General features: G+C 55.5%; 1 protein-coding gene across 1 annotated transcript in view; it reads right to left on the reverse strand.

The window, feature by feature from the left end:
* Positions 1–882: 882 nt before the first annotated feature.
* Positions 883–25,714, reverse strand: part of COL23A1 (collagen type XXIII alpha 1 chain) — a 369,266-nt gene continuing 344,434 nt past the window's right edge. Inside the window, exons 13-29 of the mRNA XM_024247215.3 lie at positions 24,303–24,347; positions 23,645–23,707; positions 23,132–23,176; positions 21,724–21,801; positions 19,276–19,329; positions 16,831–16,875; positions 15,911–16,000; positions 14,830–14,892; positions 14,406–14,471; positions 14,157–14,183; positions 13,010–13,072; positions 12,873–12,926; positions 12,561–12,587; positions 9,051–9,104; positions 8,751–8,837; positions 6,238–6,276; positions 883–5,509 (exon numbers count right to left, since the gene is read on the reverse strand). Of these exons, the coding sequence (XP_024102983.2) occupies positions 5,507–5,509; positions 6,238–6,276; positions 8,751–8,837; positions 9,051–9,104; positions 12,561–12,587; positions 12,873–12,926; positions 13,010–13,072; positions 14,157–14,183; positions 14,406–14,471; positions 14,830–14,892; positions 15,911–16,000; positions 16,831–16,875; positions 19,276–19,329; positions 21,724–21,801; positions 23,132–23,176; positions 23,645–23,707; positions 24,303–24,347 (903 nt within the window). The 3' untranslated portion in view covers positions 883–5,506. The remainder of the gene's footprint in view (positions 5,510–6,237; positions 6,277–8,750; positions 8,838–9,050; positions 9,105–12,560; positions 12,588–12,872; positions 12,927–13,009; positions 13,073–14,156; positions 14,184–14,405; positions 14,472–14,829; positions 14,893–15,910; positions 16,001–16,830; positions 16,876–19,275; positions 19,330–21,723; positions 21,802–23,131; positions 23,177–23,644; positions 23,708–24,302; positions 24,348–25,714) is intronic.

Genomic DNA, 25,714 nt, shown 5'->3' on the forward strand with positions numbered 1-25,714 from the left:
CCTTCTGGGGCTGACCAAGGAGATCACCATGGGCTTGAGCTTCAGGGCACCATAGTTCCTGCTAGAATCTAGGCAGGGTGAACCGGACAAGCTATATCAACGCTGAGAGAATCATGCAGTGTTTGGGCAAGAAGAGAGATTGGGAATCCTCCTTGTGGTACATGTCCGTGACCCCGAAGCCCAGAAAGGGAAGGGGTTTTGTTGTCAGACACGCAGCAAGGCTGCAGAGGCTGGACTCCTACTGAGGTCTTCTTGACTCCCAGCCCAGGGAGTGAGAAGAAAAAGCCTCCCAAGGGGCTGGGATATGAGAGAAAAGCCCCCTCCTGGGGTGAGGCACTGGGGCTTTCTGTCTTGAAGAACCCTGGAACACGGGCCTGCGACTGCAGCCGGTGCAGGGGAGGCTCCTGATTGTCCCTTCTTTCTGTCCACATCATGATTCCCAGGCCTCTGCTTCACTCCCTCATTGCTGATTTCTTCTTCTCTTCCCAATACAGTTGTAAGATGCATAAGGCATTTATGTATTTTTTTATTTTATTGAACTCTTGACCTCAGATGATCTGCCTGCCTCGGCCTCCCAAAGTGCTGGGATTACAGGCCGGGTGAGCCACCGCACCCAGCCGCTTAAGGCATTTATTAAAGAACATTTAGAGTTTCTTTTTTCTTTATTGTGTAAAATATACATAACAAAATTTTACCATTTTAACCATTTTTAAGGATACAATTCAGTGGCAAAAGTACATTCACATCGTTGTGCAACCATCACCACCATCCATGCAACAGGACTTTTTCATCTTCCCTAACAGAATGGAATTTCTTATTTTTAACTGTAAAGCTGAATTGAATATTTTACACGATTTTTGGAAAAAATTCTTCCCAAATTAACTGCGAGGTTAACTGCTTGTGGCCTGTATTTTTTTTTTTTTTTTAAAGACAGGGTCTCATTCTGTTGTTCAGGCTGGAGTGCAGCATTGCAGTCTCTACCTCCCTGGGATCATGTGATCGTCCCATCTCAGCCTCCCAAGTACCTGCTACTACAGGTGCACGCCACCATACCCAGCCTGTACTTCGTTTCTGAGGATCAAGACTTCACAGACCGTGTGTGTGTGTGTGTATTTGTGTGTGTGTGAGTCCTATTTGGGGCCCGCCTTTCAGCCCTGTCTTGCAGCCCAAACTCCAGCCACAGCTGTGGCCTGGTGCAGCTCAGAGTAATCAGGTTGGCTCAGGGGCTTTTCCTGCTTTAAGGCAGAGGGTGAGAAGGCTGTAGCTGGGCCCGGCTAATATCTCACCTGCTCCTGGGTCAAGAGGTGATATAGTTGGAGGTCAGACCAGGCTGAGCCATTTCCTGGGCCAGGAGTATCTTATAGCATGGCACAGGACAACACCAGGCCTCACCTTCTTCCTGCTCAGAAAAGCCCACTCCTTGTTTCTGGCCCCACGCCAAGCATTCATCTGTCCTTTATTCATGCCTGGACCTCTAGGCAATGTTGGAGACCAAGAGGGTAGGGGATGGAAGTGGCTGAGTCAGGATTTGAACCCAGGGCATGGTGTTTCTCAACAGGGTTGGCACCGGGATTCTTGTTGAGATGATTTGTCACTGGATAGGACTGTCCTATGCATTTCAGGTGTTCGCTATCCCTGGCCCTGCCCCCTGAACGCCCGGGTGTCCCGCAATCATTGTGATAACCAGAAGCATCCCATGTATTTCTAGTGGTCTCCTAGGGACCAGGAGGAAAGAGACCTGGGTAAGTCCCCTTCAGATTCATCTATAAAAAGGGATAGTTATCCTTGTGGTTAGTTTAGCTGTCATGGGACACAGCAGGGCTCAGTAAATGTACTTCTCTCTCTTCCAGAAAGGGGTACTTTGAGGCTGTACTGCCTTTCTTGGCAGGAGGCCTGAGGCCCCCCAGTCCTTGAGGCTCAGCTGTGAAGCAGGGTGCTCCCCAGTGTCTCAGCTGGGACCTTGAACAAATCATTGATCCCTCTCCCGCTTCTGTGCTCACCCCAGGCGCTTTGAGGACTCAGCAGACTCTACATTTTGAAGCTTGCGGTTGAAACGTTTGCAGGTATTAGGATACAAGGTATGAGACCACAAGGGGGCAGCAGTGGGCCAAGAATGCCCCATCCTGCCTAAAGGAGCAGGAGAGACCCCCTCAGAAGACTGGGGAAGTGGGGGAACACATGGCTTCTACCCCCACGAGGATCTACCTGCCAATCACCTAGCATCATGGAGCTGCCTGTCAGATTCCATGCTCTGCCAGACAAGTTTCAGAAGGACAAACCCAAGAGCCTAGGTGCAGTCCCAAGCCTGCCACTATGTCCTGGCTGTGCATCCCTGGCCAGGTGACTACCCTCTCTGAGCCTCAGTTTTCCCCTATGTAAAATGGAAATATCGACACCTATCACACAAGCCCTGGGCTTCGCAGGGCTGGTGAGGGGATCAAGTGAGGTTCCTGGATGGAGGAAGGAGGGAACTGTGAAGTGTAGCATGCAGATGGTGAGGTTATGCTGGAACTCCAGAGGAGGCATGGACACCCATTGACCTCCATCAGTCATCACAGCCCCACTGTTTCTCTTCCTTTTCCTACTACTGGCTTCCCTGTTGACCCAGACAACTGGCTGAGCGATGTGACCTGCCACTTACTGCCAGTTCCTTAGGGAGACAGAGGAGGGGACTGGATCTATCCCTCCCTCCTTAGCCAGTGTGTGGCCGAGCCTCTTCTGCTTAGCAAGGCCATGTCACAGAAGTCTGAGGGTGAACACCCATACTGTGGCCTGCCCCAGGCTTCCGTCCCTGGAGACTCAGACACCGTCAGTGCAATGCACCACCACCATCAGAGACACCATCACTGCAGGCCCTTCTTTTTCTTTTTGAGACGGAGTTTCGCTCTTGTTGCCCAGGCTGGAGGGCAATGGTGCGACCTCAGCTCACCACAACCTCTGCCTCCCAGTTTCAAGCGATTCTTCTGCCTCAGCCTCCCGAGTAGCTGGGATTACAGGCATGCACCACCACGCCCAGCTAATTTTGTATTTTTAGTAGAGACGGGGTCTGTCCATGTTGGTCAGGCTGGTCTCGAACTCTCAACCTCAGGTAATCCGCCCGCCTCAGCCACCCAAAGTGCTGGGATTACAGGCATGAGCCACCACGCCCAGCCCATGGCCCTTCTTGTCTAGACCACCCTGGGTGTGCTTGGTTTTGTCATCTGTAAGAGGGTCTCTCTCTTAGTTGTTATAGGGACCAGCTGTGATGAGAGAAGTGGGAACACTTTGCAGGACTGTGGCCGTTGCTCAGCAGCCTTGGAGTCAGGAGGAGAGATGAAAATCAGAATTGAGGGTGCTTCTGGGTGAGCCTACATTCTTTGCATACTCTGCACTGGATCCTCACAGAACCACAATCTGAATGGTAAGTAGTGCCCTCTCGTTTCACAGCTGAGGTGGCAGTTTGCATTTTTTCAGAGGGCTGCAACAGGATCTACGATTCCGCATTTTCTCCTTGAAATATGATGTTGACACTTTCCCGTGGAGAGGTGGGGTCTAACTCTCCTCCCTCCACTCTTTCAGAAAGTGACACCACATGACTTCTGAGACTCGGCCCTAAACGGTGACACCGCTTCCAACTGGCTGACCTGGGACAGTCACTTTTGGAATCCAGCCACCATGTGGGAGGCAGCCTGAGTCACGTGGAGAGGCCACCAATAAGTATTTGCCATCTGAGGTCCCTGCTATAGCCACAAGCAATCACCATGTGAGAGTCTCAGTGAGAAGCACCCACACTGAGCCCATTAACCAGACTGTACAAGAGAAATCAAAATGATTTTCTTTTTCTTTCTTTTTTTTTTTTTAAAGAGAGGAATTTCTCTATGTTGCTCAGGCTGATCTTTAACTTCTGGGCTCAGGCAGTCCTCCCGCTTCAGCCTGTCCAGCAGCTAGGACCACAGGCACGCATCAACCCACCCTACTAATGTGTTTTAATTCTTTACTTTTGGTAGAGATGGAGTCTCACTATGCTGCCAGCCTGGTCTCGAACTCCTGGGCTCAGTGATCTTCCCACCTTGCCCTCCCAAAGTATTGGGGTTCAAAGAATGAGCCACTGTGTCTGGCCAAAATGACCATTGTTTTAAGGCAACAAGTTTTGGAGAGATTTGTTATGCAGCAGTCTGGTAACCCCAATAGAGGAGCACACAGGGCCTCAGTTTGACAGGTAGTGACTTGCCAGAGGACTCAGCTGATGTGTGGCAGGACCAGGCAGTGAATCTGTGTCTTCTGAACTCCAAATCCCATCTTTGCCCTGACCCTGAACCTCCTCCTTTGGTTTCTGGGGCGGCTCTTACTCAGGGAGAGTCCCCTTTTCCCTCCCCGCCCAGCAGTGGCCAGGATGAAACCACAGCCAGAGGTGCCCCAGGGGCAGTCCACAAGGACAGGCACACCCAGACACGCACTTGGGGTTTATTACACACAGTGATCTCCATCTACACGGAAATGGAAGGCAAGCAGCCAGGATGGAGCTGGTTGCTGGGAACACTTGCTGGAGGTGGAAAAGCCTCTCGTCAGAGTGTGGGTGGGTCTGGTGGCAGGCCCCCTGCTCAGGCCAGCTGGGAACCAGCCCTGAGCTTCGCTTTGCCTGCACAGCCCACCTAGAGAGCCATTTTTGGCCAGAGTTCTGGGTGGGAGACTTGGGGCCAGTGAGACCCAGACTCTGCGTGGGAGGCCTGCCTCCCTGGGCCAGGCCATGTCCCATCTTGTCCCTCTCTGGGTGATATGGAAACAGAGACAGGAAGTAGCAGTCACTCCAGGCTGGGCCCCTCCATCCCCGACACTCTGCTCCCTAGAGCTGGGTCCACATCACAGCGATCACAGAGCTCAGCCACTACTCCTGGCCAGAGGACATGTGCTGTCATGGCAGGCTGGCCTCCTGAGGCCTACTGAATGTGGTAGGAGCTACACCCTCTTGGGGGATTTCCACTCACTGCTACCCGGGCCCAGCTGCAAGTGCTGGGCGAGTCTTGTCCTGGTGCCAAGTCTTGTCCAACTGTAGAGGCAGCTGGTTGTGGTTGAGTCTGGAGGCTGGTGAGGCCGGGAGCAGCAGCAGCCGCTGTTCCACCCCTGGGTCTTCTTGGATAGGGTATGTCCCAGGGACACCAGAGTTTTGGGGGGCAGATTCTTACAGGGCAGTACCACAGCTGAAGAGTCTCTCTGCTGATCAGGTGACTGAAGGCCCAGCGTAGCATCTTTCTAGCCTTGCCTGAGCCAGGTGCTTCTACCTTCATCTCCTTCCTGGGAAAGCCCAGGCCCGAGGGTGCCCCTCAGGTACACATCTCCCTGGTCTGGCCTGTCCACTTTCCGGCAGCTTCACATGCCGGTAGCTCTGGGGCTGGGTGGCACACACTTGAATGTTAAAAGGCCACAGGTAGCGCATTCCATGAAAAAAGATCAATATATTACTGTTTTGTTTTTACAAAAATTAAAAATGTCCACACGGATCTGTACAGGTGTGAGCTGGGCCTGTGGGTCACTGGAAGAGGAGGAAGAGACTGAAGGTGATGAGGAGCCCGAGAAGCTCCGCCCCCATCCAGGCCACCTTGCTCTGGCATCCCCCATCCTGCCCATTTCCTCCTATCTTCCCTCCCCCGACTCCCTCTCTGTGGGCTGGTTTGGACAATATCCCAGGAGGCACTGATGGCTTTGCCCTGCCTGGTCCAGGCGTCAGTTGAGTCCATGTGACCCACAGGATGGCTTGTACACCATCACCCAGGACCACAGCCCCACACCTCACATGCAAGATGAGGGAGTCAAAACCAGGGCCATGATGGGAAACTTGGCTATTCAGTCACTGTGCAGGAAGCCGCGGACACCGAGGTTTGAGTGACAGCACCCAGGCTCTGGGGCCCTCCCCATTCCCCCACCCTCCCCGCCTCCCCCTCCCTCCCCGCCTCCCCCTCCCCCACCCTCCCCGCCTCCCCCTCCCCCACCCTCCCCACCTCCCCCTCCCCCACCCTCCCCGCCTCCCCCTCCCCCACCCTCCCCCGCCTCCCCCTCCCCCCACCCTCCCCCGCCTCCCCTCCCCCCACCCTCCCCGCCTCCCCCTCCCCCCACCCTCCCCCGCCTCCCCTCCCCCCCTCCCCCGCCTCCCCCTCCTCCACCCTCTCCGCCTCCCCCTCCCCCACCCTCCCCCGCCTCCCCCTCCGCCACCCTCCCCTGCCTCCCCCAGGCCTGCCCTGGAGACTCTTCCCTGCACAGTACCTTATGCCAGCAGCCAGGCACAGGCAGCCCGTCGGGGCCCTGGAAAGGAAGAGGGTTTCAGTGATGGGGATGGGGCCTGGGGAGCTCCTCTATACCCCACATGCACTCCCTTGGTCTGTAGGGAGGTGCAGGCCAGGGAGCGGCCATGTGAGACTGCTGGGCCCTACTGAGGCAGGGCCACAGTGCCTCCTCTGTCCACCCAGGTAGTAGGGTCATGGGGACACGACGGCCTCTCACTGAGCTTGTCCTGAGTGTGTTCCCTCTGTGCTTTGTGGGGACTGCTGTGCAGTGGGCAGGAACAGGAGGGCACTAGGAAGGGATGGGCATTGTGCCAGGCATGCACAGGCTGGCCTGGGTCCTGCCGAGAGCTGTGTGTTCCTGCCTGATGTGACAGTGACTCTGGCTCCTCATCCTGGGGCCTGCGAGCTTTCAGGCCTTGGGCAGGAATGGCTCCTGGAGGGTTTTAAGGACGGCCCAGGAATTGGCATCCTGCTCCAGCCTGTGCTGGCCCTGGACAGGGCAGGCTCAGGTTGCTGGGGGTTGGGGCTGGGCCTGGGGTGGGGCTGTCTAGCGGCACCTGTGGTGCCCACTCAGCAGCCAGACATAAGCAGGGTCCGGGTTTCCTCAGGCAGCCTGGAGGGTGGGGAAACTGGAGAGGAACAAAGACTGACTCATCAGGGACGCCAAGGCACAAAACATGTCATTCTGTTCCAAAGCACAGGCACGAGCCTCAGACACTGGGCATCCCCTGGAATATTCCCCTGTGTACACCAGCGACCAGGCTAGGGACCAAAGGGAAGGTGGGGAGGAGGGCAGAATGGAAAGGCAGAAACGAGGAAGGCCGGGGCAGAGCCGAAGGCCCTGGCTGCCCTGAAGGCCCACACAGCACACGGCACACGGCACACAGCAGGCCAGACCGCCTACTGCAGGGCATGGCCCATTGCCCCTTGCAGGGCCTCGCCAGCCTGGTGCCCCTCTCCGGCCTCCGCACGTGGGATTCTCCTGTTTCAAAGGAGACAAGGGCTTACTGATTTGGAGGGGAGTCCTGGACCAGGGCCCGGAGCTGCGGGGTGGGGCCACCCTGCACCTGCTGTCCCCGCCCTTTCTGTGCGCTGACCACTTCGCTCTTCAAGTCCTTTTCTCATTGACTTCTCAAAACTGTCCGAGGGGAGCGGTATCCCCCACTGCAGGGATAAGGACACTGAGGAACAGAGGCCAGAGGTCTGGGAGGGGGTCTGTAACTCTGGCACCGCTGGAGGTTGAGGCCGGCCTGCACACATCCCCGTGGAAGCCCCCCTCCCCATTCCTGTGGCTGGACTGGCCAGGTATGAGTATCTGTCCAGTTTTAGTATGAAAACCCAGCTGTTTTGTTTTTCCTGTCTTTTCTGAGCTCCACTGGAAGAGTGTGACATGTAAACCCTCCCTACTTTCTAGAAAAAGGAACTAGGCAGGGCACGGTGGCTCACACTTGTCGTCCCAGCACTCTGGGAGGCCAAGGTGGGACAATCGCTTGAGCCCAGGAGTTCAAGACCAGCTTGGACAACATTGCAAGACCCCAGCTCTACAAAAATTAAAAATTAGCTGGGCATGGTGGTGCATGCCTGTAGTTCTGGCTACTCGGGAAGCTGAGGCAGGAGGATCACTTGAGCCTGGGAGATGGAGGCTGCAGTGAGCCATGATCGCACCACTGCGCTCCAGCCTGGGCGACAGAGTGAGACTCTGTCTCCAAAAAGAAACAAAGGGAGCTGACTTTTGAATTGTGGTTATTTCAGGCACTGGACACGGGCTGGTGGGCTACCAAAGGCCACTGAGAGCGCAGGGAAAGAGGTAAAGGAAGGGTGTGGGGGCAGGCAAAGGGGATGTGGGGAAGAGGGAGGTGCTGCCCCAGCCCAGAGAGACTCTTCTGGGAAGGAGGAAGGAAGGGGAGGGAAGGAAGGAGCCAGCCAGAGAGGTCACACTGGTCCCACCGTCTATGTTTGGGGAAGCTGAGTTTCAGCCCAGCTCAGCCTCAAGCCCAGTGGGAGTCAGACCCCGACTTCCACCCCAGGCAGCCAGAGCGATGGGGCTGAGCACTCACTGCCTCCGCCCCCAGCAGCAGCGTGTCTGTGCTAACTTCGGTTCCCTCCGCAGGGCCCAGCCCCCTTCCCAGGGCACCGCTGATGGTACTGATGACTCCAGGTAAAGCCCCTCCACTCCTGGTCTAGCCCCTGTCCACCTCCAGCCCAAGATGGCCCACAACGGGTTCCTACTCAAGCCAGGCCTGTCCTGGGGGTGAAGAATGAGGGGCTGGGTTCCCTGAGTCATGCCCATGGTTGGAGGTAGTTAGGACCAGAGCAAGGGGAACTGTGATGATGTCAGTAGCAGCAGCAGTGGCCCTGACAGTGAGGAAGGCCAGTGCGTGACCAGTGGGGCCTCTGGGACTTGCAGCTGAGCTCTGAGGACAGGGAAGATGTTGGTCTGACCCTGGCTGGAGGCCAAAAAGACCTGGGGCAGGGCCCTCCTCCGACACCTACCACAGGACACGGTTGGTCCAGGCCTGGTGGTCCCGGCTCGCCCTTCTGGCCCTTCACTCCTTTCCGGCCGGGGATCCCTCGCTCTCCCTGTGCAGGAGGGGAGATGGTGGTATTGGCCATGGCTGCCAGGCTCAGGAACCTCCAACACCTCTCCGAGAGAAGTGCCTTGGGCCAGCCTCCCCCTGCCTCCCGCCCGCCTGCCCGGCCTAGGTTCTCTCTGCCTGTTTCACCTGAGCCTCCACTCCCACCTGCCTCCTTCCCCCTTTCCTCCTGCCCCAGCTCCCATCCAGCTGCCCTCACCTTCTCTCCACGCTCGCTCCGATCACCTTTCTCTCCTCGGGGTCCAGGGAAACCCTGACAAAAGGATTAGAGGCTAAACCCGAAAATGAGGCTGGAGGTTTGCCCCTCTGTTATTGGCTCATCTCCGTTCCTCTCCCATCCACACGCCCACTTCCCCCCCTGCATATTCGTGGCACACGCTGGCCTAGCCCTAGCTGTAGGTGACACACTGCTGGGTACAAGGCTGATGTAGGAAGAGCATGCATTTACGATGCCAGCCGGGCTTGCTCCAAAGTAGTCGCTGGACACCAACACTCAGGCAGAGCTGCTGGCAAGGGGCTGTCTCTCACATCACAGACGCGGCTGGCACTGGTCTAGGCTTGGCTGGGGACAGAGACCCCGGAAACCATGGAAGTTTTGTCATTGTCTGATGGGATGAGAAATGGTGACCTCTGTTCTGTGCCCTTGGCTCAACTTCCTGCACACCCATCTGTCCATTCATCCATCTGTCCATCCACCCAACCAACGTGGCTTAACATCCACTAGGAACCAGGCTGTCAGCTGGACACTGGGGACAGAGAATTGGATTCATTATGGCAGGGCACGGTGGCTCATGCCTGTAATCCCAGCACTTTGGGAGGTCGAGGCGGGCAGATCACCTGAGGTCAGGAGTTTGAGACCCACCCTGGCCAACATGGTGAAACCCTAAAAAACACAAAAATTAGCCGAGTGTGGTGGTGTGCGCCTGTAATCCTAGCTACTTGGGAGACTGAGGAAGGAGAATGGCCTGAACCTGAGAGGTGGATGTTGCAGTGAGCCGAGATCGCACCACTGCACTCTGGCCTGGGTGACAGAGTGGGACTCTGTCTCAAAAAACAAAGAGGCTGAGCATGGTGGCTCCCGCCTGTAATCCTAGCACTTTGGGAAGCCAAGGTGGGCAGATTGCCTGAGCTCAGGAGTTGGAGACCAGCCTGGGCAACACAGTGAAACCCCATCTCTCCTAAAATACAAAAAATTAGCCATCCTAGCGGCGTGCACCTGTAGTCCCAGCTACTCGGGAGGCTGAGGCGGGAGAATCGCTTGAACCCAGGAGGCAGAAGTTGCAGTGAGCCGAGATCGTGCCACTGCACTCCAGCCTGGGTGACAGAGTGAGACTCCATCTCCAAAAAAAAAAAAAGAAAAAAGAAAAAGGAAACAATTTTAAAAAGAGAATTGGATTCGACATGGTCCCTTGTTCATGTATAACGGGGCAGGCAAGAGAGTGCTGATGACAGTCAACGCTCAGTGACAGAGAGGTGTGAAATAGGGGTGGTGGGATTCTGGGGGGAAGGGCTCTTCTATCACAGGTGGGGGTCAAGGGGAGTTTCTCAGCACGGTCCTCATTACAGCTGGGCCTGCTGGGGTTGAGGAGGGGCCTGGCATTTACCAGGTAGAGCAGGTGGGCATGGCTTTGAGATGCCACCCTGAGAACCAGGCCTCCTAGAAGGCAGCTGTGGCCACGTTCATGGTGGCATGGCGTCTCCTTAGCTCCACCCCCAGCTGGGCCCAGAGCCTGCAGTTGGTTCAGCATTGTCCTCTCCCATCCCTTCCCATTGATGGAACCCAGCCCCCCAAGTCAGAAACCCAAGCTACAGCTCTTCCTTTCCCTCGTCCACAGTTGCTCTCCCAGGTAATGTTCTCTTTTTTTTTTGAGACGGAGTCTCACCCTGTTGCCCAGGCTGGAGCACAGTGGCGCGATCTCGGCTCACTGCAAGCTCCGCCTCCTGGGCTCACGCCATCCTCCTGCCTCAGACTCCTGAGTAGCTGGGACTATAGGCACCCACCACCATGCCTGGCTATTTTTTTTTTTTGTATATTTAGTAGAGACAGGGTTTCACTGTGTTAGCCAGGATGGTCTCAATCTCTTGACCTCGTGATCCGCCCGCCTTGGCTTCCCAAAGTGCTGGGATTACAGGCGTGAGCCACTGCACCTGGCCAGTAATGTTTTCTTTTTAGAGTCTAGGGTGGACACCAGAGTCCTTGCAGCCCTGCATCTGGTCCTATGTCCCTCAAAATAGCTACCCGATTTTCCTGACAACAACCTCCCTTGTCACAACCCACTGATTCCACCCCAGTCCGTGGTCTGACTAGTCAGGGCACTGCATTCCTATGGCTAAGTGACAGTTCAGCGTTGACCCAACTGGGACCAGGGAGAGCCCATGAAACTTCCTGTAGAACACTGGAGTGAGTCAAATTTTCTTTCTTCTTAGTTTGGGCCTGGGAGGATGCTGGTCTCGAGCTGCTGGCTTTACCTCACCACCACGTGGAACTTGATTTCCACAGGGAAAGCAGACAAGACAGGGTGAAAGGCTGAGTTGTGTTGACACAGTTGAGCCCTGGATCCATGTGTTGAACCTCCAGATTTTTCAGTTATGAGTAATTTTAAGCCAGTTTAAACTATGTTTTCTATGTATGCTACCAGAAGAGACTTGATATAATCAGCCTGGGCTAATACTTCCCTTCCTCTTCTTCTCAAATTACTGCTCTAGCTAAAGCCTTATTATCTGTCACCAGGATACTGCAACAGGCTCCTCACTGCTCTCTTCACTTCCTTGCTACAATGTATCATCCATCCATCCATCCATCCCTCCACTGCCATCATCATCCATCCATCCACTCATCATCTATCCATCCATCCATCCATCCATCCTTCATCCATTATCCATCCATCCATCCATCCATCCATAGTGGGATAGATAGATGAATGGATGGATGAGTCCATTCAATCCTCCATCCATGCATCCATCATTCTTCCATTATCCATCTATCATCCATCCATCCATCCATCCCTCCACTGCCATCATCATCCATCCATCCACTCATCATCTATCCATCCATCCATCCATCCATCCTTCATCCATTATCCATCCATCCATCCATCCATAGTGGGATAGATAGATGAATGGATGGATGAGTCCATTCAATCCTCCACCCATGCATCCATCATTCTTCCATTATCCATCCATCATCCATCCACCCACCCATCCATCATCCACCCACCCATCATCCACTCATCCATCATCTATCCATCCATTCACCCATCCATCCATTCACCCATCCATCCATCCATTCACCCATCCATCCATTCACCCATCCATCCATCCATTCACCCATCCATCCATTTATCCATCCATCCATCCATTTATCCATCCATCCATCCATTTATCCATCCATCCATCAATCCTGCATCCATTATGCATTCATCAATCCATTGATTCATCCTCCATTGTCCATCCATCCTCCATCCATCCTCCATCTACCAATGTATCCATCCATTATCCATCTATCAACAATCCATTCATCTATCCACAAAGGACCTACTCTGGGTCGTGCACTGGACTTGGCAATGGGGACACAGGGGGAACCAGTCAGTTGCAGTCCCAGCCCTGGGGAAGGGGGTCACACTTGAGTAGCCAGATCAGGTTACTGCATGAGGGCAGAAGATACACACAAGAGGCACCCAATTACTCAAAGTGATGATAAGACACTTACATCTAGTCCTGGCTCCCCGGGTCTGCCCTGAGGAGAGACACAGAGTGGGTGAGAGGGGTTGGGGAGGGGTGCTGGGAGCACAGCTGCTGCGAAGTCCAGCCCTGTGCGTTGGCCACAGACATGGGGGCAAGGAGACCCACCAACCACGCAGGCATAGATGGAGGCCGGGACAGACCTGGCATCCACAGAGCCTGAACTCTGGCCCTGTGAAGTGCAGGGACCCAGTGAGGTACAGGGTTGGGGTCCCCGGGCTGAGCGCCACCATGACCAGGTGGCCATAGTTGGAGAGGGAGTTCCGAATGAGGCGGTTACCTTCTCTCCTTTGGTTCCTGGCAGCCCAATAAGGCCCGGTGGGCCAATTGGCCCCTGGATAGAAAAGGAATGAGTCAAGAGGCATGCTAGTTACAGGAATTAACACCTTTGGGACAAACAAGGTTCGTGAGACTCACAGGCAGGCCGCTGGGGCCTCTCTCACCCGACGCGCCCTTCTCTCCCTTTGCTCCATCCAAGCCCTGGAGGCAAAAGAGGGAAATCAGTCAAGGGGAAGGAGTTAGACAGTAGGACAGGCAAGCCTGGAGACTGCAAGGGAGCTGGGATGTGGACAGAGGAACAGATCAGGCTCCGCCAGGCCTGGCCCCAGCTTACTCCCTGGTGAGGGTGATCAGGAGGCGCTCTGGCCATGCGCATTGCGCCTTTTCCCGAACAGGCTCCCTCAGCCCCATGGAAGGTGATTAGGGTCACACCCATTCCAAAGACGAGGAAAGCAGGTGCAGAGAGGGGCAGGAGCAGGTGCAGAGAGGGGCGGGGACAGGCCCAGCCACACAGCGGGAGGCAGCAGAGCTGGGTCCCCATCAGGCTTCTGTGGCAAGCCTTGGACCCTGTCCCTGATAGCAGCTGCCTCTTTGAAACATGAACTGTGGCGGCCTTAAGAGAAAACAGAACCAGAAGCAGTGCATCTGGTGGGGCTGCAGGCTCAGGCCTGGGGTTCCATGATTCTCAATCCCACATCTGGCCTCTGAGCTGGGGAAGCAGAGATTTGCTCACGCCAGGAGGGTGGTGTGACAAGGAGTGAGGCCAGATGGCCTCCCCGTCTGTGTCTGCCTCCCTGGGGCAGGGCATGCAGGCAGGCCACACTCGAGGATTTAATGTAAGAGCAGGGAACACGCCATTATGTAATATACACCAAGCCCAAGACTTTGTGCTCAGACTGTGGCAGCTGAGAGACAGATGTGTGTGGGGTGGGCTGGGATGGGGAAAGGTGGGGACAGTGCAAGGAACTGACAGGCACAGAGAAAGGAGAAGGGGACAAGCAGTAGAAACAGCTGGTAGTGGACCTGAGGAGGACAGAGGGACAGACTGGGGTCCCGGGCAGAGGGAGAAAGTGGAGAGGAGAGCCTCAAGTATGGAGAGGGGGGCACTGGCCTCGACGACATCGGGGAGGTTATGTCCTGGGGACTTGGGACGTTCAGGCGCTGGGAAGACTCAGGGATGGGCCAGGGCGGAGTGTCAGGCCCTTTGCTTTGCCCATTGGCAAGGCTCTTGGAAACTGCCCAGGCGGTGAGTCTGAGGCCAGTAGAGGGGTCTATGCCCACTCACCTTGGGACCCTGGATTCCCTGGAGGCCCTGCAGGAGGAGGAAGCAGATGGGAAGGCTGGCTCCGGACCCTCTTGCAGTGGCCACTTGCAGGCCCCTGGGGCCCTGTCCTGGGCTCTGCCCTCTGCCCATGTGCCCCTCCCTGAATGAAGAAGCCCGCTCTCTCCTGGGTCACGGCTCTGGGACCTAGCCCCCACCCCGCCTCTTGGTTTCCTGGCTACTTCAAACCAAACCAAAGCAAACCGTCCTTACCGTCGGGCCTGGGGGGCCAGGGGGGCCAGGGGGGCCAGGGGGCCCTGGCTCCACTATGAGCTGAGCCTAGGGAGCGTGAGAGACAGGTTAGTCATCCACCGCCTGTCACCCTCACCCACCCGCACCTGAGCTCATCGCACACTGCTGGATCGAGAGTCTCCTTCCTGCCCCCAGAGGGCAGAGTCTGGTGAGCGGGTGGGAGCCGGTCTGTGGAGCTTATAGTGAGCCGAGGTTGTGCCACTGCACTCCAGCCTGGGAGACATGGTGAGCCTCTGTTCTCAGAGGGGCCTCGCTCCCCTTACTCTCCCTCCCCTACTGCCCTGGGTTTGCTCAGGCCAGGTGGCCTTTTTGTCCCAAGGCTCAGGGTCCCCACCCAGCCTGGGCTGGGTGTTGGGGGAAGCCCTAATCCCCCACACCCCCTTACCAGGCTCTCCTGTAGGCTGTCAGACGCCAACTCCCCCTTCTCCCCCTTGAGGCCGTCAGCACCCTGCAGGACAGCATGGCCTGTGAGTCCTTTGTGTCCAGCACCTGTATCACCACCCACGGTGCTTAGTTACCTCCCTTCCTCCCCCACGTAGCTCCTGAGAGCGGCCATCAGTTATAGCTGTTGCGACGGAAACGTTTTCCCTAGATCCATGTACCACGCCCCGGACGGTGAGCAGCATGGGCTTGAGAGAGCACATGAGCAGCCGAACAGGTTGTTTTCCTGGGGTGCAGGGAGCAACCAGGGGCTCTGGAGCAAAGACCCCAGGGTCAAACCCCAGTGTCCTCTCTAGCCCAGTGATCATCAGGGATGGACAGTGGATGTGTCCCAGTGGTGGCGTAACACCTGGTGGCTCTTCCAGTCGGGCCACAAAAGCAACGAAAATGATGAGGACAACAGTGGGTATTTGCTGTGTGCCAGCCACCACTGTCAGCCCAGCCACGCATGCCCTTGAGGGAGGGGAATGATCACCCCCACTTTGGAGGTGAGGAAACCGAGGCCCCAGGAGGTTTGGAGGTGAGGAAACCGAGGCCCCAGGAGGTTTGGAGGTGAGGAAACTGAGGCCCCAGGAGGTTTGGAGGTGAGGAAACCGAGGCCCCAGGAGGTTTGGAGGTGAGGAAACCGAGGCCCCAGGAGGTTAGGTTGCTCGCCCAGGGTTCCAGAGTCAGCCAGGACGGAGCTGGATGCAAACTTGGGCAGTTTAGGTCAGAGCACGTGGCATAACCACCTGGCCAGCGCACTCCCATGGCCACACCTCCTGATTTTACCTGCCATCTGAGGCAGGTGGAAGGCTTCTTCCAGACGAGGAAGTGGAGGCCGGGAGAGAGGAGGACAGTGCTGGCCCAGAGCCTAGAGTGTCCCCGGCCGGCTGGGCACTGAGACCGCAGGGCTGTCAGGGACACGCCCTGGCCTCCCCACAGCACGGGGGGCACACAGTCACCTCAGGGCTTCCACACAGGAGGCGTAATGTGTGGCCCAGCCCAGCCACATACCGGGAGGCCGGACCAGCCCAGCCACATACCGGGAGGCCGGACAAGCCCATCTCGCCTGCTTCCCCTTTGAGTCCCGCTGGCCCAGGCTCTCCTGGATCTCCTTTCTGTCCTTTGGGACCCTGAAAGCCACAAGAACAAGGGATGAGTGGGGCTCAGGAGGTCCCCTCCCTTCCCCCCCAGCAGGTCCCCAGAGCTTAGTTCATGCTAGGGCCCCACTTTCTCTTTGTGGGTCCCCACCTCCAGCCACAGTGACTGGGAGCCTTAGCCCAATGCAGTAGGTGTGGGGGTGGGGCACAACGCCACTCCTGGCTCATTGCATCCAGGTGCGGGCACTGCAGGGCAGGGGCTGGGGCAGACGGGTGGAGCATGTGAGCCTGGAGCTGCCCCTCTGGAGGCAGTCATGGGGCCAGCTCTGTGCTCACATCTCAGAAGCTAGTGGTGGGACTCCCCACCCCCACAAACTCTTCCAGCCACCGAATCCCTTCATTCAACCAATTACGTAATGTCCAGGATGAGACACACACTGCGGACCCAGAGGGAAAGACTCACCCTTGAATAGCAAGTGACCCCACGAATATGCTTACGTCTGTATAGGATATCTCACACACACACACACACACACACTCACACTCTCTCTCTCTCTAGAATTGGGGCAATACCTACAATGCTCTTCGCGTTTGTGGCTTTTCACTATGTGCCAGGCACTGCACTGAGTGTTCTCCATACACAGAGTTACTCAGCCCTGCCTGAGAGCGGGCAACTTGCCCGGGGCCTGAGGGCGGACCAGGGTTTGCACACAGGCAGCCTGGTGCCAGAATCCATGATTTTTGCCTCTCTCACACATGGTCTTTCTCTAACTCTATGCACACATGCACACGCATGCACACACACACACACACAGCCCAATACCAGGCACTGGCATCACCAAGGAAATGAAAGGCCCAGAGACCTTCTCTCCATCGATTCCTGGGGCACCAGGCAATCCGAGCTCACCCTGGAAGGGAAGAGATGGCAAGAGGGGTTATGCCTTCCTTTCCTAGAGAGGTGTCAGCAGCCAGAGGGCCAGGACACACTGTGCACCCGGCCCAGGGTGGGTCTTTGCAGTTGGACCTCTAGCTGTGCCAGGACCCACCGCCTCCTCTGTTTCCTCAGCCCATCACGAGCAGATGTAGCCCATGGCTATCACCTGTAAGTTGTTATGTCACAGATTCGGGCGCTGAGGCTTGGAGGGTTAAGTGACTTGCTTCAGGCCACAGAGCCCAGGAACAACGATGTCGGGGCCAGATCTGCCTGACTTCAAAGTTGTTGGCTCTTTCTCTTGAGATAAATGGGCAGGATGCAAACACATGGTGCAGGTCACAGGGTGTGCAAGCTGTCCACCTGCCGGACTGGTGTGCTGTCACAGGGGCTGGGTTTTCAGTTCTTTATTTTTAGCTGGTGGATATTTATAAAACACTACACCCAATAGCAGCTAAATATACATTTAATTTGTGTGCATATAAAACATTCAACAAGAAAGAACACTTTGTTTGACTCTAAAACAAGTTTTAATACATTAAAAAGATCAATATTATATTAAAAAGAATATGTTTTGGCTGGGCATGGTGGTTCACACCTGTAATCCCAGCACTTTGGGAGGCTGAGGTGGGTGGATCACCTGAGGTCAGGAGTTTGAGACAGCCTGGCCAACATGGTGAAACCCCCTCTCTACTAAAAATATAAAAATTAGCTGGGCTTGGTGGCACAGGCCTGTAATACCAGCTACTTGGGAGGCAGAGGCAGGAGAATTGCTTGAACCTGGGAGACAGAGGTTGCAGTGAGCGAAGATGGTGCCACTGCACTCCAGCCTGGGCAAAAGAGCAAGACTCCATCTCAAAAAAAAGAGTATGTTCTCTAACCGCAAGATAATTTTTTTTTTTTTGAGACAGAGTCTCGCTATGTCTCCCAGGTTAGAGTGCAGTGGCACAACCTCGACTCACTACAAGCTCCACCTGCTGGTTTCAAACAATTCTGCTGCCTCAGCCTCCCAAGTAGCTGGGATTACAAGCGTGCACAACCACGCCCAGCTGATTTTTGTATTTTTAGTAGAGACAGCGTTTCACCATCTTGGCCAGGCTGGTCTTGAACTCCTGACCTTGTGATCCACCCGCCTCCACCTCCCAAAGTGCTGAGATTACAGGCGTGAGCCACCGTGCCTGGCCGCAAGATAATTAAATAAGAAATTAATAAAATATCTGGTCAGCGGGATACATTAAATATGAAAAAAACTAAAAAAAGCAAGATACCTGGGAAAAAATCTCCAAGTATTTCTAAATCCCGAAGTATTCTCTAAATAATCCATGAATAAATCAAAAGAGAGCTTAGAAATTGTTGAACTGAATAAAAATAAAATTCAACATATCAAGGTTTGTAGGATGCAGCTAAAGCAGATATGCTTATAGGAAAATTTATAGCTTTAAAAAAAGTTTTAGATTCAAGGGGTACATGGGCAGGGTTGTCACATGGGATTGCACGATGCTGAGGTTTGGGCTTCTAATGATTCTGTCACCCAAGGGGTGAACATAGCACCTGATAGGTAGTTTTTCAACCCTTGCCCTCCCTGCTCCTCCCTTTTGGAATCTCCAGTATTTATTATTCCCATCTTTGTGTCTGTGTGGACGCAATGTTTAGCTTCCACTTTTAAGTGAGAACATGCAGTATGTGGTTTTCTTTTCTTTCTTTCTCTTTCTCTCTTTCTCTCTCTCTCTCCTTTTCTTTTCGTTTCTTTGTTGTTTTTTTTTTGAGACGGAGTTTTGCTCTTGTTGCCCAGGCTGGAGTGCAATGGCGTAATCTTGGTTCACTGCAACCTCCACCTCCTGGGTTCAAGCGATTCTCCTGCCTCAGCCTCTCAAGTAGCTGAGATTACAGGCATGTGCCACCATGCCCGGCTAATTTTTTGTATTTTTAGTAAAGACAGAATTTCACCATGTTGGCCAGGCTAGTCTCAAACTCCTGACCTCAGGTGATCCACCTGCCTCGGCCTCCCAAAGTGCTGGGATTTACAGGTGTGAGCCATCACACCCAGCCCATTTTCTTTTCTGTATTAATTCACTTAGGATAATGGCCTCTGGCTGCATCCATGTGGCTGTAAAGGACATGATTTCATTCCTTTTTATAGCTGCATGAATTTTCAGTTTAAATGTATGAATGAGGCTTCCCAAGGAAATCTCCCAGAGTAGATAGAGCCCAGGAAGAAGGCACCCAGCCTGGGAGCCGAGGCCTTTTCTCTGAGCTCCCAGAAGCCAGGCCAGGACAGCCGGAGGGAAGTGGAACAGGGTCACACAGCAGACAGGAAGAGGGAGGTGGGCCCTGGAGACAAATGCTTGGGGGACCACATAGCTGCATCTGCACTGACCTTGGCTCCAGGGATCCCTGGTGGCCCTGGGGGCCCCTGTGGTCCGGGAGGCCCCTGTGTGTGAAAGTGAAGCCAGTCAGTGTCATTGGTTAGGCAGGGCCTCCCTTCCCTGCCCACGCAGCTCCCCACCTGGAACCAAGTCCCTGTCCAGCTGAGCTGAGCAGGGGCAGGGTCCTTGGGGACTGCTTCTTCCCCAATCAGGTCAGGCCACACTGTGCAAGGCTTTATCTGGTGGCCCAGGCTTGGGGGAGGCCAGGAGGTGGCACCCAGCATTTGACAAAACACCAGTGTCTGCTGCCATGGACGGCCCTCTGCCCCAGTCCAGATTTCTTCACGATGTTCCCCTGCTCAAGATCTTGCTTTGGCTCCCTATTGCCTCTCGAAGCAAGCTTAAATCCCCTGCTGGCATTCAAGGCCTGCCAAGAATGACATCCCCAATGGTGGCCCAGCACCACCGTCTCTGACTGTCCTATAAGCTCTCTGACCTTCTGGCTCCGCTGCCTGCTATCTGCTGGGCCTAGGGAGTTCCTTAGTCTTGCAGGTAGGGGTGGAGCCTCCAGTGTTCCCAGGTCCGACCCCACTCTCAAGTTCCTGTCCTGATCCAGGCTTTCCGCAGGCTACCTGCCACCAGGGCCCAGCTGGCCCCCTGCTCAGCCTCCACACTCCCCTCCCCTCCCTTCCGAAAAACTGCACCCCACCCAGCCCCTGCCACCAGGGCCCAGCTGGCCCCCTGCTCAGCCTCCACACTCCCCTCCCCTCCCTTCCGAAAAACTGCACCCCACCCAGCCCCTGCCCCACAAGCTCGAGGTCTCTCCCCTCCCACCTCTCTATTCTGTACCCTTCTTGTTGGTGTCCCATTGAGACGTCCCTGGCCTCCATCTTATCTACCCTCCTCTAGGCCCAGGCCCAGGACCTCCCTACCTGGGGTCCCCCTGCTCCAACACCTGCTTTTGTTCACTGTCCATATCATTCCCTAGCTAGCCTTCCCTCAATATGTTTTTATTTTTTATTTTATTTTTTGAGATGGAGTCTCCCTCTGTTGCCCAGCCTGGAGTGCAGAGGTGCAATCTCGGTTCACCACAACCTCTGCCTCCCAGGTTCAAGCGATTCTCCTGCCTCAGCCTCCCGAGTAGCTGAGACTACAGGCGCTCACCACCACGCCCAGCTAATTTTTGTATTTTTAGTAGAGATGGGGTTTCACTATGTTGGCCAGGCTGGTCTCGAACTCCTCACCTCGTGATCCACCTGCCTCGGGCTCCCAAAGTGCTGGGATTATAGGCGTGAGCCACTGTGCCCGGCCGTGTTTTTATTTTTTTAACATCATCCCCTGCATGGACTATGGCTGCCTGCTGCCCATCAAATTGAGTCAGCATCTCAGTCTGGCATCCAAAGTCCATCTCTGGCTGGGCGTGGTGGCTCACGCGTATAATCCCAGCACTTTGGGAGGCCGAGGTGGGAGGATCACTTGAGATCAGGAGTTTGAGACCAGCCTGGCCAACATGGTGAAACCCCATCTCTACTAAAAATACAAAAATTAGCTGGGTGTGGTGGCGCATGCCTGTAGTCCCAGCTACTTGGGAGGCTGAGGCAGGACAATTGCTTGAACCTGGGAGGAGGAGGTTGCAGTGAGCCGAGATCACACCCAGCCTGGGCGACAAGAGTGAAACTCCATCTCAAAAACAAAAACAAAACAAAGTCCATCTCCCAACTCCCTGCACTCATAGGGCTTCTTCCACAAGGCTCGGTCAGCCTGGGACACACCATGCATGTGCCTGCCGTCTGGGCCATGCCATGCCACGCCACGCCACACCATGCATGCCTGGGGGTGGGTGCCACAGTTACTGCCAACTTGTACTTCCCCAAAGCCTGTAGGAGATAACCGGAAATGATGCTCAGGTGGGGCCAGGGCCCCATTCCCAGTCTGGTCTCTGGTGACCACTCCTTCCTCACTCACTTCCCTTCTGGGGTACCCATGAACTGCTGGCACCCAGTGCCTCTCTCCACTGGTGGTAAGTCCCAAGTTTACCAGCGACTGGGCTCAGAGGTCACACATCTCCCAAGGCTCTGGGGGCGGAGCTTGCCACTCTCATCCTCCCCATGACATCATTAGAAGACCTAGCCCTCCAGCCTGTGTCCTCTGGGAAGGTCCCAGGAGACACTGGTGGGAACAGACCCCAGGAAATGCTCTGCCTCCTGCCCCTGAGCGGGGAGCTTCCCTTTTTGACTTGGCCTCTAGGGAGCTCGGGGCCACACTCACAGGGGCTCTCTGAGGCAGGTCTCAACATAGCCCTGATTTCCACATTGGGTGCCTGGTAACAGTTGGGGTCTTTGTGCTAAGCTGCCTCTAGTCCGTTGTGTAAAAAAGTGCAGGATTAATCACAAAGGGAGTGATTATTCCCTAGGGAAAATCATATCTAAGGCACATCCTGGTCCCACCAGGAACACTACCTTGAGGGCGTCCAAGATCCTGCCATCATAGTCGATCACCACTGTGTCTCCCTGCTCGCCCTTGAGGCCTGGGGCACCCTGAGGCAGGAAGAAGAGTAAGAATTTCAGGGAAGAGCTACACTGAGGGGCAGGGGGTGAAGTGGCAGCTGTCCCTGCATCACACCCAGAGAGAAAGCAATGGAAGAGCCTCGTCACCCAGGCTGCACGAATGCCCCTCCCCAGGGTGGATGGAGGGAAGGGGAGGCAGGCCCTGGCGCCAGCTGAGGGACCTGTTTCCACCTGGTCTGAGGGGCGGTTGTAATTGCCCTCATGTGGGCGTTCAGGCCTGACCCCTGAGTTCTCAGGGGCAAATGGAAAGCCTGATTTTGATGTGACGCTCTTCAGATTTTTAAATGTTGGCAACAAACAGAAAAGCCCCAAACCCTCCAAAACACAAAGACATGAGCAGGCTGGATCTGTTCCCTGTGCCTCCATTTCCCAGCCTCTGGTAGAGGCTGCACACACCACGCACCCACACGCCTATTCCCGCCTGGTTACAGGTGCATGTCAGCATGCCCATGCCTGTAGGCTGCACACTCATTGTGCACACTCACACGTGCACGCATGGCTGCTGGCCAGCCCTTCCCCTGTGAACCTCACTTCCCCACCCAGGCTGCTCTTTGCTTGGGGCACAGTGAAGGCTGGGGAGCGCTTTGGTCCAGACCCGAGCCAATCCCTTGTGCAGGCTGGAGACCCTTGCCTGGGCCTAATTTGCCAGCCCTCCCCCGTCCCCAGTCACAGCCTGCCCAGAACTGCCTGGCTCACTGGCTGCCTAATCCAACCCCCTCCCCCTCCCTACCACCTGCACAGCCAGGCAGAGGCTCAGATCCATTTTTTTTTGGAGGAAGAAGCCAGCCTCTGGGAGCATGAGGAGACAGAGCCGAGGCCAGGATCCCGGACGTCACCCTAAAGGTAAGGTATGTTGATAGGGGCTGGTCACAAAAGATCTGGGGCAGGCTGGGGCGCTGTGCTCCTGGTGGCAGGGACAAACCTCCCTGTGGGGTGGGGAAAAGGCAAGACCTGGCCCACTGCAGCAGGATCAGGCATACGACAAACAAAGGACCTGTGTCTGAATACATAAAGAAAGGAATTTAGATGGACATGCGCTCGAGGGGACCGAGAGAGATCTGGCTTCATAATAGCAGGTCGGGACTCTTATTTTTATACTTCCATATTTGAACATTTTACCCAAAAAAAACACGTACTGTGAATTTTCAAAAATCACTAATACATGAATTTTAAAAGTAAAATACTCCCAGTTCCTGTAGCTCCACTGCTCCTCTGGGGTCTCTGTGGGGACAGGGGCTTCTGAAGCTATGGGGCCCCTAGATCTCATCCCTGAGGCCTCGCCTGAGAGGTGGCAGCTTACCCGGGGCCCTGCAGCTCCATCCGTGCCTCGGTGGCCAGGCTCCCCCTGTGGAGACATGCAGTTGCAGCCAGAGGTGCAGCTGTGAAGCCAAAACACACCTCCCACGACCCTGCCCCCAGTCCCCTCTTCCCAGGAAGGCCCAGGGCCCGAGTGCTGGAGCCCTAACAGCCGAATGTATGAGAACAGCACTACAGGAACGGGGCTCCTCCAGGGGCCTGCGATACCCTCCTCTGACATCACTTCGTATAGAGATGGGGACGCTGGTGTCCAGGAGCCTGAGGCTGCATGGTGAGTTGGCCGCAAAGCTGGGCACCAGTGGAGGCCTTGCCACTCACCCAGATTCACCACCGCTGTCCCCACACCAGCTTCTGACAGTGCTGAGGGAGACCCCTGGGTCAGGCCCTCCTGGGACTTAAAAGGGCAAATTAGAGCTGAAACCACATCTCCCACTCCCGACTGGGTGAAGGTCTAGGCGGGGCCCGCAGGCGCCAGAGCAGCGAGCTCTCACGTCACCTTTGGTCCTGGGGTACCGTCCATGCCATTCTCTCCCCGAGGCCCCACGCTTCCTGGCTCGCCCTGAAATAGAAACAGCTGCAGTGAGAACAAGTGCGAGACGGCACATGGCGGGTGCCTTGGAGGGGGGGTGTGCCTTGGGGCTGCCTGAAACCTTGCGATTAGGCCTCCTGGCAAATTGTTACTGAGTCCATGGGGGGTGTGGGCGGATGGACCTCAGGGCTCTCCCTAGCCCAGGGGACTCAGGACCACGGCCGCCACCTTCTGGTGTGGGCCTTGGCACTTACTTGGGGCAGCTCAGGGGCTCAAGGGACATTTTGGAGACTGGCTGGCCAGGATTTGGTGGCTGTTGCAAGGGGTTGGGGGAGCAAGGCGTGAGGATGACACCTAGTTCCTGGCTTGGGGACAGGGCAGAGAGTGAGGCCCCCTAAGATGGAAACAAGAGGGCTTGAGGGAGTGAGGGAGGCACATGGCCCAGGTGAGACGCTGGGCCTGTTGTGTGGTGGGGCCGCGGCCTTCCTCTGCCTCTCTCCGGCCTGCGCTGGGCACTGGCCTAGGATCCCGTGGTGCCAAAGGTCCAGGGTAGGGACTTCACTAGGTAGACAGGAACCACGGGAGGTGGGGGCAGGCGGCCACGAGAGGAGGGGCAGATACTCACCTTGGGCCCTGGTGGTCCAGGCTGGCTTGGTGTCCCATCATCGCCCTGAGGAGAAGACACCTGGGGCTTGCCGGTCAGACCCTCGGGTGGCCAGTGGGCCCCTCCCTCCTCTGGACTTCCCAGCACACCAGTCTGCTCCTGGCACCTGCACTGGCACACGGTACCAGGCAGCTCCTCCCCACCCTCCTTGCCCCTCCAGGGCAGGTGTGGGGTCAGACCCATCTGTGTGTCCCCTGTCCCCACCAGCCCAGGGCTGGCATTTGCAGAAAGAACGCATGGGCAGGTGAATGAGGGTACATTCATCCATTCATTCCCCCTGTGGGCTAGGCAGCTGAGGTCCCTGCTCAGGTGGAGTCAGAGGAGGCCAAGGAAAATGTTCAAATAAATACAAGGTTGGCTGGCACGGTGGCTCACGCCTTAATCCCAGCACTCTGGTAGGTCAAGGCGGGAAGACTGCTTGAGCCCAGGAGTTTGTGGCTGTAGTGCCCCATGATGGCACCTGTGAACAGCCACTGCCCTCCAGCCTGGGCAACAGGGCAGGACTCCATCTCTACAAAAGCCAGAAAATAAAAAATTAGCTGGGCATGGTGGCACATGCCTGTAGTCCCAGCTATTTGAGAGGCTGAGGTGGGAAAACTGCCTGAGGCTGCTGGGAGCTGTGATCATGCCACTGCATCACAGCTTGGGTGACACAGTGAGATCCTGTCTATATATATATATATATATATATATATATATATACACACACACACACACACACATACACACATGCAAATAAATTCTAGGCACCATGTCAGGAAGCGGAGTAGTGTTGAGAAGAGAAGAGGATGGCCTGGTGGTGAGGGACTGCAGGGAGGGCTTGTTTCAGCAGGTGGCCAGGGAAGGTCTCCTGGAAGATGGGAGGGTTTTTTTTTTTTTTTTTTTTTTTTTTTTGTAAGACGAGTCTCGCTCTGTCGCCCAGGCTGGAGTGCAGTGGTGCAATCTCGGCTCACTGTGAGCTCTGCCTCTGGGTTCATGCCATTCTCTTGTCTCAGCCTCTCGAGTAGCTGGGACTACAGGCGCCCGCCACCACGCCCAGCTAATTTTTTGTATTTTTAGTAGAGATGGGGTTTCACCGTGTTAGCCAGGATGGTCTCGATCTCCTGACCTCGTGATCAGCCTGCCTCGGCCTCCCAGAGTGCTGGGATTACAGGCTGAGCCACCGCTCCGGGTCTAGTTTTTTGGTTTTTGAGACAAGGTCTCGCTCTGTTATCCAGGCTGGAGTGCAGTGGCACAGTCATAGCTTACTACAGCCTCCACCTCCTGGGCTCAAGCGATCCTCCCACCTCAGCCTTGGAAGTAGCTGGGACTACAGATGCAGATGTGCCACTGCACCTGGCTAATATTTTTGATTTTTAGTAGAGATGAGGTCT

This window comes from Pongo abelii, chromosome 4 (assembly GCF_028885655.2).
Source record: "Pongo abelii isolate AG06213 chromosome 4, NHGRI_mPonAbe1-v2.0_pri, whole genome shotgun sequence".
NCBI lineage: Eukaryota > Metazoa > Chordata > Mammalia > Primates > Hominidae > Pongo > Pongo abelii.